Here is a 17,865-nt window from a genome sequence, read left to right as displayed (position 1 = left end):
CTGAGTGTACAAAACATTAGGGACACCTGCTCTTTCCATGACCGACTGACCAGGTGAATGCTATGACCACTGTTAAATTCACTTCAATCAGTGTAGATGAAGGGGAGGAGCATGAGTCAACATTGGCCAGCATCCCTGTGGAAAGCTTGACACCGTGTAGAGTCCATGCCCCGACGAATTGAGGCTGSTAGGAGGGCAAAAGGGGGTGCAACTCAATATTAGGAAGGTATTCTTACTGTTTTGTACACTCAGTGTAAATTGCTACATTGACTATCAATATAGCATTAAAAATAGCTTTCCAGATGGCATTTTGCCAATTTTGCAATGCAAATATTGGGTCGTGACAGACAATCTGGTCCAAATTGGGTCCCGAGGCAAAACCAGTAGTGAACGAATGATCTAGAGAAACCTTATTCAGGTGGTGTGGCCTGGCCTCCCCATTGCCCTCTTCCTATAGGGCGCGGGTGTTGCCCTCTACCTATAGCATWTACAATGGTCATAGCAGCTCTGATGGACACAACTAACTGTAGTTTAACAGTACAAAGTGACTGTAGCTGAAGTCAAGTTATTGACATGAAAGTGGTTCTCCCTTTTTAAAATGTCACTGTGATGTTCTGTAAAAACCCAGCGCCAAATGACAGGTCCTCCTGTCAATCTCTGAATTCCTGATTAGTCTGGTAGCCTACCATCTCATGTCTAATATCATCTCCCATCCAGCCATTTGGTCATTCTGTCACTGAGGAACACCAGCACAATCATTGTCCCCTCTGTCACACAGAAGGCACAGCACATATCACAACTGACAATGACTGGTCTGTCTGTCTGTCAGGCTCAGGGATCAGTGATACTGAAGGCCATGGCAGACAAGACAACAGCTGTTGAGTCACACCACTGCTGATTTTCATCTTTGACTTTTGATGACACCTGGGAAACCTGCTCCGAGTAGGCCTTGTCCCTGGCTCAACACCAGCAGTGACATTACTGATCATTTGCAAGAAAAACWAAAAACAAAAAACACTGTCCAGAATGAGAAGTGCAGGGCACCCCAGGCTCACCACTGCAGCCGAGCTTTAAGAATCATTATTTGGCTAGAACTAGTATTTCAGTTCGAGGTTTACTGTACCCTTTCATAAAGAGTCTGCTTGTCAGTGCCTATAACAGTTGGACTGCCAGGCAGGGCAGCAGGTTTAAATAGCTGAGAGTCCAGTTGAAGCCAGGGCCACGCTGCATGCGCCCTCCACCAGTCTGAGCATGGCCTGAGCAGGACAACCACAGTACCTATACCACCTAAATACAGTACGACCAAATCCTAACTTAACATATGCACAAGTAACTCTTCAGGCTTCAGAGTAAACATTGCCTTTGTATCAATGGGAATTTGTGGGAATGTTCAAATTGGACTTGGAGATCTCAAAATAGGATTAGGCTCAAAATGTCTTCCTGTCCTATAACAAGGCTAAAACATGTTGAAAAACCACTACATGCCCCAAACCAGTATAAAACTAATACCTGCTTCCATTTCATTCAAGTCAAAAGTAGGTAAATGACTGGCGTGTGGAAGAGACGACACACTAAACAGCCACAGTAATGTCCTCGTCTCCAGACCCTCCATAGACCGCCACACATGCTTCAATTCATGACAGTGCTACCTGGGATTCCACAATTAGGCTTAAAGCAACCATACAATAACATGTAAAGAACYTATTGCATGGATAACTGGGACTAAAAAGAGTTGCAGCAAGGYGAAATAGCTCTTGGAGGACTTACAACTGATGTAATGAGAAGGTTGACACACTAAGTATGTAATTCCCAGAAGTACCCTTTTCATTTAAGTTTAAACAACTGATGCAATGTTGGAATCTCTCAGTCCTCCCTCCATTGTTTTAGCTATTAAGGGTCTCTCCTGGTGCAGAATGTTATTGCTATAAGTCGAGGAGGAAGTCTATTGGAAGACACGCCAAATTAACTCTCAGCATTTCGTTCCAATCACTGACTTCTGATTAGATTGAGTCAAATTGGGTGTAAATTCTGTAACTTACTATTGAGTTTGTAATATTCCAAAAAATAACTTCACTTTCCAAACTGTAAAACAAACTGAGAACCAGGACTGGTGCATAGTAATGTTAGCCAGGTGAGTAACAGGACCTTGATGGCAGAGCTGGCTTGGTGAACTTACATTGAACAGGTTTGTCTTGTTCCTCTCGCAGAAAAGTCCTTGTGCTGGCATGTGCTTCAGCTGTTGCCATGGGACACTGCTTCCTAGCAACACATCTCGTGCCCACCGCAGATTCTGGGAAAACATAAAACATAATCAGAAGACTGGGGATATGAAAACAGTCCCTCAAGATGCAGACCACAAACAAGACTAAAAAAGGTGAAACCGTTAGCTACATCATACCACAAGTTTTTTGAATCGCTCTTTTTCATCTGCATCATCCACTACCTAACCTCACTGTTTTGCTACCTTGTTCCCGGTCATAGCAGCTCTGATGGACACAACTAACTGTAGTTTAACAGTACAAAGTGACTGTAGCTGAAGTCAAGTTATTGACATGAAAGTGGTTCTCCCTTTTTAAAACGTCACTGTGATGTTCTGTAAAAACCCAGCGCCAAATGACAGGTCCTCCTGTCAATCTCTGACTTCCTGATTAGTCTCAAACTGTCTGTCCCAGCCAATTCATGTTTACCCTAACTGTTTCTGGGAGAACTAGAGGCTTTACTAGAGGGGGGCAGTTCACCCCCCAGCTAGAGAGGAGGGGTTCAACTTTATATTCAAGTAGATATACAGTAGTTCATCCAATAGCAACTTCTCATTTTTACACAAGGTGTGTAAAGTTGGTAATCATTTTACAAGCAGAACGGCATGATCGGGAGGAGAAGCTTCACTTCAAGTTCCAAGCGGTCAAAACCATTCGTTTTTGAGAGAAGGGTGTCACCAAAGCTGTGTTCTATTCATTAGGTACAGTACATTGCCTTCGGAAAGTATTCAGACCACTTGACTTTTTCCACATTGTTAGATTACAGCCTTATTCTAAAATCGATAGAATAGTGTGTAGATTGCTGAGCAAAAAAAGCAACACCCCATAATGACAAAGCTAAAACAGGTTTTTAGAAATGTTTTCCTAATTTATAAAAAAAWATATAATAATTAAAATATCACATTTACGTAAGTATTTAGACCCTTTACTCAGTACTTTGTTGAAGCACCTATTGCAGCGATTACAGTCTCAAGTCTTCTTGGGTATGACGCTACAAGCTTGGCACACCTGTATTTGGGGAGTTTCTCCCATTCTTCTCTGCAGATCCTCTCAAGCTCTGTCAGGTTGGATGGGGAGCGTTGCTGCACAGCTATTTTCAGGTCTCTCCAGAAATGTTAGATCTGAACCACTCAAGGACATTGAGACTTGTCCCGATGCCACTCCTGTGTTGTCTTCGCTGTGTGCTTAGGGTCGTTGCCCTGTTGGAAGGGGAACCTTTACCCCCGCTCTGGAGCAGGTTCTCTGTGCTTTGCTCCATTCATCTTTGCCTGGATCCTGACTAGTCTCCCAGTCCCTGCCGCTAAAAAACATCCCCACAGCATGATGCTGCCACCAATATGCTTCACCGTAGGGATGGTGCCAGGTTTCCTCCAAACGTGAAACTTGGCATTCAGGCTAAAGACCTCAATCTTGGTTTCATCAGACCAGAGAATCTTGTTTCTCATGGTCTGAGAGTCATTTAGGTGCCTTTTGGCAAACTACAAGCGGGCTTTCATGTGCCTTTTACTGAAGAGTTGCTTCCGTCTGGCCACTCTACTGAAAAGGCGTGATTGGTGATATGCTGCAGAGATGGTTGTTCTTCTGGAAGGTCCTCCCATCTCCACAGAGGAGCTCTGTCAGAGTGACGATCGGGTTCATGGTCACCTCCCTGACCAAGGCCCTTCTCCCCTGATTGCTCAGTTTGGACCGGCAGACAGCTCTAGGAAGAGTCTTGGTGGTTCCAAACTTCTTCCATTTAAGATTGATGGAGGGCACTGTGTTCTTCTTGGGGACCTTCAATGCTGCAGACATTTTTTTGGTACCCTTCCCCAGATCTGTGCCTWGACACAATCCTGTCTCGGAGCTCTACAGGCAATTCCTTCAACGTCATGGCTTGGTTTTTGCTCTGACATGCACTGTCAACTGTGGAACCTATATAGACAGGTTTGTGCCTTTCCAAATCATGTCCAATCAATTGAATTTACCACAAATGGACTCCAATCAAGTTGTAGAAACATCTCAAGGATGATCAATGTAAACAGGATGCACCTGAGCTCAATTTCGAGTCTCATAGCAAAAGGTCTGAATACTTATGTAAATTAGGTATTTCAGTTTTACATTTTTTTATACATTTGCAAACATTTCTAAAAACCTGTTATGTTTTGTAATTTTGGGTTATTGTGTGTAGATTGCTGAGGAATTGTTTTTATTGAATCCAGTTTAGAATAAGGCTGTAACGTAACATAATGCGGAAAAAGTCAAGGGGTCTGAAAACTTTCCTGAAAGGCACTATGTATTATCATATTTAATACAACTTCATAAAAGCGATCAGAATTTTCTGCACAGAGACAGAGCTATTCAAATTCTCATCTATCTATCCACCACACATTCCTGTTACAATACTATAACCCATACATCTAGTATTCTCTGACAAATGTATAATAACCTTAGCCTGTAATTTAAAACACAGAGGAAGTAGGATTTGTACTGGAAAAACAAATGGGTTCATCGCTTATTAACCAAGAGGTCTACAGACGTGAACATCCACAATGCTACCACTGGTCGCTAACACTGAGCAGTAGGTAGTCACTTGACATTTTAACAGAACTCAACAGGGAATTAAATAAACAATTACGGACTTACTTTCAGGACCTATTCACTTCTTAAAGGTGTAGGCTTTGTGATTTTGAGATTCTAAATCCATTTTTGTTAAGTCTAAAACACTGGGGCAGTAAAATAAAGCAAGTTAGGGGCCCAATGAATGAATCCTCTAACAACAAGATGAACAGCACATTCTGAGGAGAGCTACATAAGTCTCAAAATGTTATTAAAGAAAACAGTAACAGTTCACTACGCTGTTATCAATGGCCAGAACTCTGCCTTGGCTATTGGCTAATCCAACTTCATTGAATTGGGACCAGCAGTCCCCATAGGATGGTCTGACAGGCAAAATGCTTACTGTAGGACGTCACGACACTACGCAGCCTTGCTGTGCCAAACCTGGCTGAGAGAGCACTGCGCTGTTGCCACCCACGCACACCTCTACCCACAGAGCCTTGTGTACAAAGCACACTCTCCTGTTTCAGCACCTTCTGTACAGTCACATAAACCGCAGGCAAACTAGCACAATTGACAAGAGGAACTAGACTCATGGTGTCAGAGGGATTTAAAATGTCAGATTTAATGCCACTGATGATAGGTTTACGGTCTGGTATATAAATTGTTTAATTTTACTGTTTAAACATTCTGTGAATGAATGTTAGTGACCGTGCATGCTATGGGGGGAGGGTGGGCTAACTAACCTGTTGGGTCTTGCTGTTGGTGTAGAAGAAGGCCAGGCGATAGAGGCTCTTGTAGTGCTGAGGGAAGCGGCTCAGGCAGAGGAAGAGAGCACGGACACACATCTCCACCAGCATGTGGCGCTGCTCTGTCCGCTCAGCAGGGAGGGCCTTGGGCACCTCCACAACCTCTGGAGGGGGCTCGGGCCACCTCTGGTGACGGCTCTTCCCATCGCTGGCGGGAGTCTGGGGGGTGGCCTGAGGAGTGGGGGTTTGGGGGGTGACCTGAGGAGTGGACGAGGCCTTTGGTGGGGTGGATGGAACAGGCAGTGCATGAGGGCAGGGATCTATGGTCGGCTTTTGGGCATCAGCCTCAGGTACTGTCAATGAGATGGTGTCTTCTACTTCTTGGACTTGTTCTTTGTCCTCCAGCAAGATTACAGTCCCGCCCTCGTTGCTTCTTCCCCCATGTGAGCCTTGAGGAATTCAGGGTTTGAAGAGGAGCGAAATATTAACATGATCCATTCTCAATATGTCCTGTCCCCTCTAAAACACAACAGTCATTGGCTCACAATATCACTAAAGAACAACCCCATTTAGCAAATACTAAAGCTGGTGTTCGGGTAGAACAAATTTCCTTAACTGCATTTCAGGATAAAAGGAACAACACCCACCTGTGTCTTCAACTGTAGGCTGGCCCTCCTTGATGGGGGTGGTGTTCTCAGAGGAAGACGTACTGCCCTTCCCAGACTGAGACTGCAGCTTAACATGGCTACTGTCCTGGGAGCTGGCGGGGTCTGTGAAGGCATCCTGGGTGGAGTTGGAGTCAGACAGCATCACCACCACACTGTCCTGACTGCGCTCTGCCAGGGGTCAAACACAAACACAGGTCTGGCATGGGTGCCAGTCACACGCATGGACCAGCCATACCCATGGATGGGCCACTGACACCCACCTACTCCTTATCAAGGGATCAATCACAAAGCAGTTAAGGTTTTCATTCAGGAATAAAATAGGTACTTGTTTCCAAGAATGAAAAGGGGTGTGTGTGTAGCAAAGTATGTCTATTTATGCAAACATCATCAGGTTGATCAGCAGGACAGTCATTACAGTTATCGTACATACACAAAAATCTCCAGACCTTAGTCATGCTTCGAGGGAGGCCTCTGCTTTTACACAGCACTCAAGCCACCTAAAAACTAGATGCCAGCATTCTTCTACATTGTGCAACCTCAGCAAGAAGCTGAAATCCTCTGCAGACAATAACCAAATTAGCAGGAGGGCAACAAAGTTCTGTGAAAGGAGCTCAGGGGACTTGTTAAAGATTCCCTGTAATTAGCTAAATGTACAAATTTAGCTGATATAGGTGTTGCAAGGACTGCCCCATAAAAATAAAAAGTGTGGAGTAGTGACGAAGTCTGTGGAACTCATTTAGGGACACTTTTACACTGAGCAATTGTGTCCCTAAAATCGTGCATGATACTCTGTAATGTCCTGAATATAAGAGGGTCTTAAGTGCAGTACCATTCAGGGATGCCAGCCACATTGGAGACCTGGGCAGGCAGTAATCATGGTCAAGTTCTGGGGTGGCTGTTGAAGATATTGGGATATGCTTAAATAAAAAAAAATTGCTTCATTCCTGATTTGACAATTAGACATATTACAGTACATGTTTCTTTTCCTCAATCACACGTCATATGCTTCAATTGAGAACAGCACTGCCTCTACTCCCCACAATTGCTTACATATTGCTGTTACCATGATGTGCTTCAAACAGGCATCAAGCAGGAAAGGCTTGGCATCCACTGGCAAACCTGCCTGCACACGGTGGTCCATTTCTACCATCTATCTCAGAGGATGTGTGCCAATGAGGGGCCAACCACATTCGGACTGATTTGGAATTATATCATCATACTAGCGCTGACTTTGCTGATAGCTACTTTGAGGAAAAATAGTACTTATGTATGARGTGATTATGTAGCCATCTTAAGATGAATGCGCTAACTGTATGTCGCTCTGGATGACTAAAATGTAAATATCAATTGAACACAATTGCAATGGAAAGCATAGTAATCATTGTATAACTTTTAAATGCAATCAAATAGGTTAAGATCTCTGTTGCAAACGTAAGCAACCACAAACCCAAGCCAAATAGTAACCCATAGTAGCCCATGAACCATTTAGTGGATTGTTTGTGAGAGGACTGGATTTGTCCAGTGGCAGCACACATCCCTTGGTATCCACATGCATATACATGACAAAGCAGGTGGCAGAAGCAAGCAGGCAGAGAGGTAGCAGGCAGGTGGGTAGGTAGGTAGGAATCTGGAAAAGGTGACAGAAAAACTGGCAACATGGGCAATATGGCTGCAGTAGTCAGACATTCAAGCTAAACAGGGCATAGGGGGGAAACAAAATACCAAAAGCTGTTTTTACAGTATATACTGCCAAGATATTTTGCAAGGCTGTTTGTAATGAATGGTAAATTTATACTGAACAAAAATGTAAACGCAACATTTAAAGTGTTGTTCCCATGTTTTATGAGTTGAATTAAAAAGATCCCAGACGTTTTGCAAAAACACAAAAAGCTTATTTCTGACAAATTGTGTGCACAAATGTGTTTACATCCCTGTGTGAACATTTCTCTTTTGCCAAGATAATCCATCCAACTGACAGTGGCACATCAAGAAGCTGATTAAACAGCATGATCATTACACAGGTGCACCTTGTGCGGGGGACAATAAAAGACCACTCTAAAATGTGCAGTTTTGTCACACAACACAATGCCACAGATGTCTCAAGTTGAGGGAGCGTGCAATTGGCATGCACACTGGAGGAATGTCCACCAGAGCTGTTGCCAGATAATTAAATGTTAATTTCTCTACCATAAGGCACCTCCAACGTTGTTTTTGATAACATGTCTAACCAGCCTCATAACCGCAGACCACGTGTAACCACGCCAGACCAGGAACTTTCGATGGCCACTGGCATGCTGGAGAAGTGTGCTCTTCACGGATTAATCRCGATTTCAACTGTACCAGTCAGATGGCAGACAGCATGTATGGCGTCGTGTGGGCGAGCGGTTTGCTTATGTCAAAGTTGTGAACAGTGCCCCATGGTGGCGGTGGGGTTACGGTATGGGCYGGCATAAGCTACAGACAACTAACACATTAACATTTTATCTATGGCAATTTGACTGCACAGAGATACCGTGAAGAGATCCTGAGGCCCAATGTTGTGCCATTCATCCTCCGCCATAACATCATGCATGATAATGCAAGGCCCCATGTCGCAAGGATCTGTACACAATTCCTGGAAGCTGAAACTGCCCAGTTCTCCATCCATGGCCTGCATACTCACCAGACATGTCACCCACTGAGCATGTTATGGAAAACTCTGGATCAACGTGTACAACAGCGTGTTCCAGTTCCTGCCAAAACCCAGAAACTTCGCACAAGCATTGAAGAGGAGTGGGACAACATTCCACAGGCCACAATCAACAGCCTGATCAACTATGTGAAGGAGACGTGTCACGCTGCATGAAGCAAATGGTGGTCACACCAGACACTGACTGGGTTTCTGATCCATGTGCCTACCTTTAAAAAAAAGTTCTGTGACCAACAGATGTATATCTGTATTCCCAGTCACGTGAAATCCATAGATTAGGGCCTAATGAATGTATTTCAATTGACTGATTTCCTTTTATGAACTGTAACTCATTAAAATCTTTGAAATTGTTGCGTTTATATTTTTGTTAAATATTTACAACAGCATTCATTCAATGATACTGTATCTTTTCACTCACGGCAAATATTTGTTTTTACCCCTTGARGTCTTTGCAACAATGTAACAAACATAGTAAACAATGCTGCAGTGAATATCATTTAAATTATGGGAAACCGAAGCAAATTGTACATTATTGTATATAGCTCTATGTTTCTATAAGTGAAAAGCCTTTCAACTTTTTTCAGGAACATATTATGCAAATATCTCATCCTAACTTCCCACTAAGTACAGACAGACACACGCACACTTTTTTGTACATGATATTTTCACATGATTGCGTCCCCTCTGTAAAATATGCTCTTAAAAATGGTCTATAAATATAAACATAGGTTTAGTGCACTGAGATTTGGTGCATTTTTTTTATCCACACTTTGGTGAAGCACACAKTCATCTCACCACCGGCAATTGGGAGTTCAGAGTTCAGAGTAAACTGCTTTTGTCTCCCATCACACTACTGTTGTCATGCAATGCTATGTGCTAAAATGTAAAGCAAAGTTGCATCAGTGCATTAACTGATATCTTGTTTGTAATTAATTTTGAAAAGCTGCCTCCCTTGTACTGAAGGATCTCTAACCATGCTGTTATATTGTATGACAATATTGTCTGTATGTGGACAGTGTAGGTCTAGTAAAGTAGAATCATTGAAATCACTCTTTACAAAGGTGACTGATTCTAAATTCAGCCCCTTCTCCCCTTTCCCTCCTCCTACTGACAGGTCTGCTGCTACTAGTAAACCAGCCATCAGAAATACTCATACGGCACTGCAAAACAAGCACTAGACTTTGGTTCAGCAATCGAACTGCACTCACAGTAAGAGGCACAATTCTGAACCATAGTTTTGTTTTCAGATCCCAGTCTCAGTACAGCTACCAAATTTCCCTTGACACATATTTGTTTAAAGACAAGCTTTTGTGTCTAGAAGTGTCCTGTCAGTGGGTGACAATCTTCAATTTAGCTCAATTGTTTCAAGTGAACATGCAGTGAGATGCTACTAAAGAGTACTGTGAGGTACCTCAAGCAATTCAGCAATTGTTCACTAGGACCAGGTAAAACCTCTCAATGGAAACCTGGCTGTCTGTGGCTCTGGGATTGTCACAGCAGGTCTAGAGTTAACAACACACTAAAAGCCTGCTGTGTCCAGGACAGACCTCTACTTTACTGGCCATTACCCCCAATAAAGACACCATAGCTTACAGGGAACATATTGGCATCCAAGTCTAATGTGATAGCCAGCAYGTCTCTTGCATTATTTTCATAAATAATTGCCCTGCTATAATTATTTGAATAGTAAGAACAGTCATCAGAAACACCTGATGAAATAAAAACAGGATCTATTCTCAAAATGTCTTCATAAAAGGCGATGAGAAAATGATCTATGCAGGGACACAAGGTCTCCTGAAGTTGCAATAGAAACTGGTGATGTCATCAAATGGAGAAGCAAGGGAACTTGGGAAAAAAAGGGGGGGGGGGGGGGGGAAGAGGGTGACAACCACAAAAGTCTAAATATTGACTATATATTTCAACACACACACACACACACACACACACACACACACACACACACACACACACACACACACACACACACACACACACACACACACACACACACACACACACACACACACACAACACACACACACACCAACCACACCACACACACACACACACACACACACACACACACACACACAGGCCTGGACGCTGTCTGCCAAACTCAACCTTCACACCTGTTTGCCTAAACTAAACACTGTTGCTTTTATAGTGCAGTAAAACAATATCCACATATCCTGAGATGCCATATTGCCCATTTTACCATGATATCCCAATCACCCAGTGCATATGGGGTCCTTACTGGAACCAGAGCCATTATCATCATAGTGATGAACCTTCTAACCACCACTACTCCCCAGCCCAGTGAGATTTCTCACCCAGCCCAGTGAAGGAAGGGCCCAGAGGCCCAGAGGCAGCGTCTAGGACTGGGACTGTACCATCAGCCTGCTGCTCCTCCTCATGCTGCTGCTGCCACGTCTGCTGCTGCCTCCTGAGGGTTTTACGTTTGACGTAATCGTGGTCGACCGGAGTGGCCGTGTAAGGTGGGGATGTCAGACCTGCAGCGTTGGAGGGGAGGGAGGCCCCATGAACATCCGCCGCAGCGCACACAGACGACACAGAGCAGTGGGAGTCCTCGTCCATCATGAAGAGGGGCTTCTCCCTGAGGTGAGAGAGAGGGGGACAAAACAAAAGGTTGGACCAGAGTGGGGGAATTTCATTTCTTTTGATTTGTAGGCGAGTCACAGAGCGAGTTTCATAACAAAGAGCATAGATCCTAGGCTAAGGTTGAGGCCCCTCACTTTTCGTGGGACCTGGGCATGCTCTTCTCTTCCCCCCTGGCGAAGGCTCCGGTGGCTGCCTCAGCCAGGATGTTGAAGAAGATCTCGTGCTCCAGGTCCGGTTCCTCAGCCTCCAGCAGCTTTAGGATGGTGGCACTCAGACGGAAGTACAGCTGGGGGAGAGAGATGCCAGAGAGTCAAAGGGATTTTTTAAGATGAGGTATACTCTCTCTACATATCTATTATTACACAAAAAGGACAGTTACATGTAATTCCTTCTAGATCAGTGTAATTCTAACTTTTTCAGGAGTTACCCCATTTTTTCCACCAGAATTTCTGAAAAAATGTCATGACCCCACCCAACCCCAAATCTAATGACACAACCTTATAAATCGCCAACTTTCGATTTTTATATGTCAACAAATAACCTTCAATTCAGTACATGTTCATCTCATATAAAAATGAAAAGAAACTCAACAAAAAAAAACATCTAATTATCTTTCTCAAAAACTTTTGTATATTGTCCCATACAATACAATACTCTTAATTTTATTTTTGGGGGTGACTCCACTGCAGTTCTCCCGCGACCCCGACTTTGAATACCACTGTTCTAGATGAATACAGCAATAAACGGTCTTCAAAAAAAAAAAGTGGTTGCTTCATGTGCAAATGCATAACTGTATGTTATGGCCCAGTGGGGACTGGAGCTAGAAACCCTCTGGTCTGAAGCATGTGTACCTCCAGGGCCTCCATAGCCAAGTCAGGGGGATTGTGGTAGTGTATTTTCCGAGGGTATCTGGCAGCTTCCTCATGCAGATAATGTGCTGCCTGCGTGGGAAGAAAAAGAGAAGAGACACACTGCTCAAGCTCATCTGATGGGTGTTACGCACAATGAAACACTGGTTACCATAGTCAATAACTTGCAATGGTCAGATATCAGCCTTTCACACATATTGCTTAATAAATTGATGACATCGTGTTAGACTTGTTATAACAGAGCAGCAAAACACACTGCAAAAGACAAACTGGAAGAAGAGAAAAATAAAACAGAGATACACAGTGATTCGAAGTTATAGAATGGAGCTAAACAATTGAAGGACTGGGTCTGGAGAGGTGAAGAAGCAGTGAAGGTAACAGGGAAAGACATACAGACAGAGCTGTATCATCTGACTTCCCAGTTTCCCCATTCCACCATACTAGCCTCCATGCACATCCCTACTCCTTTGAGCCCTCAGACTCCCCCAGTCTGTACAAATCTAGTCTGCAAGGCAGACCTATGAATCACTTGAGTCCACAGATAGTGTCCCCTGCTGTGCACCTGTTTGTAGAGCTGGACGTATTCCCGGGGTGGCTGCTTTCGTTTCTCAGCTATCTTCCCCAGCATGTAATGGATGAGCCACTCTTCCTCATCACTATCCCCCTCACACCGAGACGCCCCTTGGAAACACTGGGACGACGTCTCCAGCATTGTATCTCTCCTCTCCTCCATCTGAAAAACACACACACATTATATCCAATACTGTCAGCAGTGTATTACCTCCCCTAGACAGATCAATCGACTAAACAATGAATTCAGACACATGATGACCGGAAGTGACAGGGTGTGACATCATTTAGTTTAGAGAAGTACAACAGAATACAGTGCATATGAGTATTCTATACACTGGTCTGTCCACTGCACCTGTTTGACGACCTCAGGGGGCAGCTCGCTCCTCCACTGTTTGACTTGACGCGAGGCGAAGGAGTGCAGGGCATAGGACATGGTGCCGTACTCGATCCACAGAGCCAGGTTGGAGCTGTTGATCTCCAGGGCCCTCTTAAAGCAGTTGAGCACAGCCAGGGAGTGCTTCCAAATGGGGCCATCACTCTTCAGCTCGTTGGAGTTGAGCTTGTCCTGGATGCGGCTGGCCCTCGCCAGTGCCATGCCAGCCCAGGAGTCAAACCTACAACCATACAATGAATCATGCCAAGGGAAAATCATCAACATCACACCATTTAAAAATCACCTTGAAGGTAAAAAAAAACATATATTCATGTTGAGTTGCTTAAAATGTTTATACTAAAACAACAACAGAACTATAGCAGCGAACAGAACTGACCTGTTTGGACAAACACAGATGTCATGCATATAGAACTTGATGGCCTTGGACTGCTCCTTGTTCTTGAAGTGGTAGTCAGCCAGGAGGTAGAAGATCTCATTGACCACAGGGGGTGCTGGAGCGCCCCCCTCAGGAAGGCAAGGTACTGGCTCCTAGGTGGGAAGAACCACTGGATGATCTCATGATCTACTATGCTGATAAGGTCAGGTCTGACATCAGTCTTACAGATTCAACTAGAATCTTATACATATTAAGTATTCCATTTGTAAACCAGACATATATTTGAATGTATAATATGACTTGTACAGTGTCATGATCTATAATGAATGGTCATGACGTGCTGTATAGGCCTAAAGCATTCTCCATGGCAACATGTAAAGCCAGATTGAGGCGATGTACAGTCAATTAGCATTTGTGACTCACAAATGCCCTGTACTGACCTTCCCAGCCGTGCCCTCGATGTAGGCTGACACCTCGTCCATGGTGAGGATGGGAGTGTCACTTCGGGGCACAATGCCAGAGATCCTCTTCAGCAGGTTGGCCAGGTCAGCAGACACCGTGCTCGTCTTGTAGCTGTCAAACTCAGGCAGAGTCTTGGGCTTGAAGTACTGGAACATGAAGAGGGCGTTGCTCCACAGGAGTTCCACCTGCACGCCATAGTAAGGCACATTTAGTTTTGATAATATATTATTAAATTGTATTAAATTGAATTAAATTGTACTGTTAAAAAAAATCTGTATAATTATCATATTATTTTAACGCATAAATACACTATCTTTCAAAAGTTTGGGGTCACTTAGAAATGTCCTTGTTTTTGAAAGAAAATCAGTGTAGACATTGTTAATGTTGTAAATGACTATTGTAGCTGGAAATGGCAGATTTTTTATGGAATATCTACATAGGCGTACAGAGGCCCATTATCAGCAACCATCACTCCTGTGTTCCAATGGCATGTTGTGTTACCTAATCCAAGTTTATCATTTTAAATGGCTAATTGATCAATAGAAAACCCTTTTGCAATTATGTTAGCACAGCTGAAAACTGTTGTACTGATTACAGAAACAATAAAACTGGCCTTCTTTAGACTAGTTGAGTATCTGGAGCATCAGCATTTGTGGGTTCGATTACAGGCACCATACACATGGTTAGCAGATGTTAATGCGAGTGTAGCGAAATGCTTGTGCTTCTAGTTCCGACCATGCAGTAATATCTAACAAGTAATCTAACAATTTCACAACAAGTACCTTATACACACACAAGTGTAAAGGAATGAATAAGAATATGTACATAAAAATATATGGATGAGCGATGGCCGAACGGCATAGGCAAGATGCAGTAGATGGTATAGAGTACAGTATATACATATGAGATGAGTAATGTATGTAAACATTATATAAAGTGGCATTGTTTAAAGTGGCTAGTGATACATTTATTACATCCAATTTTTAATTATTAAAGTGGCTAGAGATTGAGTCAGTATGTTGGCAGCAGCCACTCAATGTTAGTGATGGCTGTTTAACAGTCTGATGGCCTTGAGATAGAAAAACAGAAAAACAGCTTCTAACTGAAACCTTGGTGATTCCCTCTAGCATGAGAAGGGAATAAAAGCACTGGCTGGTACATTCTTAAGCAGATGCAGCCAGATAATCAATCTCATTAAAATTCCCTGAAAGTACATAAATTGCTTACTCATGTCTTGACCCATTCTAGTAGAGTCCTTGGGTCTTATGGCTCGGATGACCAACCAGTAGTTAATTAGTCGGGGGTTGCATTCATTAACTAATTAACCTGGTCCCTTAGGAGCAGTCTATTCATCATGCAATTACTGCATATCACAGTTACACTACAAGCCAGTACCAGTGTGTAAACAACCTCATGACGGATTGACAGCCACCTAGTAGCCAGTTGAACATATTACATGATCTCACATGATTTAACATGATTTCCATTAGCTTATCCTCTCTCAAAACAATAGGACAAAACCTGACAGAAATGTGAATGGCATTGAAAGATAAAGGACAGTCAGTAATACGACATGAAAGGGATACTGTTGGATTCTGGCATTCTGGCTCTGGTTCTACTTACCCAGAGTCAGATGAACTCGTGGACACCATTTTTATGTCCCTGTTTGCAGCGTAAGTAAAACAAGGGCTTGAATGCCAGATCTCACAGTATCCCTGTAAGAGGGCTGGTGTTTGACCTGTTGAGCAGAGTGCTCCTCTAGATAGCGGGCCTTGCTCTTCTTGCTGGGGTAGGCGTACAGGCAGTAGAAGCACTGCTCCAAGGCCATCTCCAACTCCTCTTTGTAGGGATGGGTGGCCTCTGCTTTAGAGGCAGCCAGCTCTTTCTCCAGAACACAAACCTGAACATGAAGACAACAATAGTAACATTCTATCCTGATTAAACTATGAAAAATACTTTGAAAGCAATTAGAAACTAATTAAAGCCATATCATAGGTAAACAAAACAGAGGGAATTAACTGAGCTGACAGAGGATGTCCACACAATCGCAGCCCTGCTGACCAACTCACATAGAACTTGAGCAGAGCGCCGTCTGACTTGCAGCACCAGGAGCGGCGGCCCAGATACTCATGGGCCGTGTTGAGCAGCATCAAGGAGGAGGGCAGCATGGGGGTGTTAGAGTCTTCTGAAGAGGGTCACAGGGAACAAGTCATTTTAGGGCTTCCAACATGGATTTAAAAGAGGACATCTTCGCAGTTATGAACATGATGTACTCCACCACCACATACCTTCATCGTCCCCTACTGATATGTGCTGGCGAAGCAGGCAGTTGAAAGCAGCCTCCTCGTGCTTGATGATGTGGTACAGGAGAATCCAGGGCAGGACCGAGGAGAAATTAGGCTCCTTGGGATCATCTGGGATCACCATGATGCAGTCAATCAGCTGGAGACAAGACACACAACAAATTTGAATATGATTTTCTGTTTCCAAACACACTCTGTGTCTACCAGATACATTAGTGTCAGTGTTTCCCTGGTGTGCATCTGACCTGGATGAGGTTGTTGGCCAGCCGGGCCATGCTGGTGTAGCGGTTGACGTTGCTCAGGAGTTGAAGGTCCTCTGTGAAGCAGACCTCGATGCCTCCCAGCAGCGTTGTGATGGTGGAGACCCATTCCTCTTTGGCCGAGTGAGAGCTGGCTGGGACAGTGTTGAGCTGCTGCAGGGCTTCGTTCAGGGCCACCTCGGTGCACTCCAGACACTGACGATAGTCCTTCTGCTTCAACAGGGAGTTCTGGGGTACAGAGATGCCGAGAAAAGAGGAAAAATGTCATCCATCTAAAAATGGCTCAATGGCTGTCTATTGTACATGTCATCATGCTCATAGAATGTACTGACGTGATAAGCAATAACACTGCTTGTCCTTTTCCACGTCGGTAGCACACTGTTAAGTAGTGCCATGCCAAACAGAGAAAGACTTCTTAAAAAGAGGAGACTCATATAAAAGACACCGAACACAGTACATCTATTGCTGTATGAATCCAAAAGCTAACCTGCAGCAGAAGCAGCTGGGCAGGCCTCTCAGGAACAGAGCTGACAAACTCCAGAGGCTTGACCCGCCCAGAGCCATAGCTGAGAGTGGGCTGCAGCAGCCGCACCACAGACTCATAGTCCCCAGACTCAAACAGACGCTGGATCTCCTCCAGGGACTGACAACGCTCCAGAGACTTCAGCTTCTTATCAATCTGTCAATGACATTTGGAGAAAGAAACTCTTTTTGATGAACCAGACAACTCAAAACCACAGGGGACCTACATGCTCTAACGAGATGGTTYGACAAAATAATAGATCACATGTGAGGACCAAGTGCATGTTATTCAAATAGGGTATTTGTGTGCTAGTTTTACTGGTCACTGACCTCCTCCACTGAGATGGCTGCATCCACACGCAGGTTGGGCAGGTAGATGGTGTACTTGTCSTCCTCTGTGGTCCGTGCGTGACTCTGCAGCATGTCTGTACACACATCATAGCTTTCCAGGGCCTGGTCCATGTCTCCCTGTGAGAAGACACAAGCACACAAAACAAGACGTTTGTTATGAATCACATCAACAGAAAATGTTGATCAGATTCGATTCAATTTCGATTCTAAGCGCTAAGGTAAATATGCAAAAGAAAA

At 44.0% G+C, this 17,865-nt stretch overlaps 1 protein-coding gene across 5 annotated transcripts in view; it reads right to left on the bottom strand.

Moving 5' to 3' along the window:
* Nucleotides 1–17,865, bottom strand: part of LOC111973775 (calcineurin-binding protein cabin-1) — a 61,060-nt gene that overhangs the window by 38,802 nt on the left and 4,393 nt on the right. For 2 of the 5 annotated variants that reach the window (XM_024001176.2, XM_024001177.1), the window contains exons 15-30: nt 17,608–17,745; nt 17,243–17,434; nt 16,741–16,983; nt 16,481–16,634; nt 16,262–16,377; nt 15,931–16,092; nt 14,171–14,377; nt 13,731–13,882; nt 13,313–13,574; nt 12,950–13,120; nt 12,370–12,459; nt 11,653–11,804; nt 11,230–11,513; nt 6,190–6,378; nt 5,540–5,991; nt 2,177–2,290 (exon numbers count right to left, since the gene is read on the bottom strand). In XM_024001176.2, coding sequence (XP_023856944.1) covers nt 2,177–2,290; nt 5,540–5,991; nt 6,190–6,378; nt 11,230–11,513; nt 11,653–11,804; nt 12,370–12,459; nt 12,950–13,120; nt 13,313–13,574; nt 13,731–13,882; nt 14,171–14,377; nt 15,931–16,092; nt 16,262–16,377; nt 16,481–16,634; nt 16,741–16,983; nt 17,243–17,434; nt 17,608–17,745 — 3,078 coding nt within the window. Of the gene's footprint in view, nt 1–2,176; nt 2,291–5,539; nt 5,992–6,189; nt 6,379–7,039; nt 7,106–11,229; nt 11,514–11,652; nt 11,805–12,369; nt 12,460–12,949; nt 13,121–13,312; nt 13,575–13,730; nt 13,883–14,170; nt 14,378–15,930; nt 16,093–16,261; nt 16,378–16,480; nt 16,635–16,740; nt 16,984–17,242; nt 17,435–17,607; nt 17,746–17,865 lie in introns of all 5 variants that reach the window. The other 3 variants (XM_024001181.2, XM_024001179.2, XM_024001182.2) reach the window with 3 other exon arrangements.

This window comes from Salvelinus sp. IW2-2015, linkage group LG15 (genome assembly GCF_002910315.2).
Source record: "Salvelinus sp. IW2-2015 linkage group LG15, ASM291031v2, whole genome shotgun sequence".
Classification (NCBI taxonomy): Eukaryota; Metazoa; Chordata; class Actinopteri; order Salmoniformes; family Salmonidae; genus Salvelinus; species Salvelinus sp. IW2-2015.
This window is presented reverse-complemented; position numbering and strand designations above follow the sequence as displayed.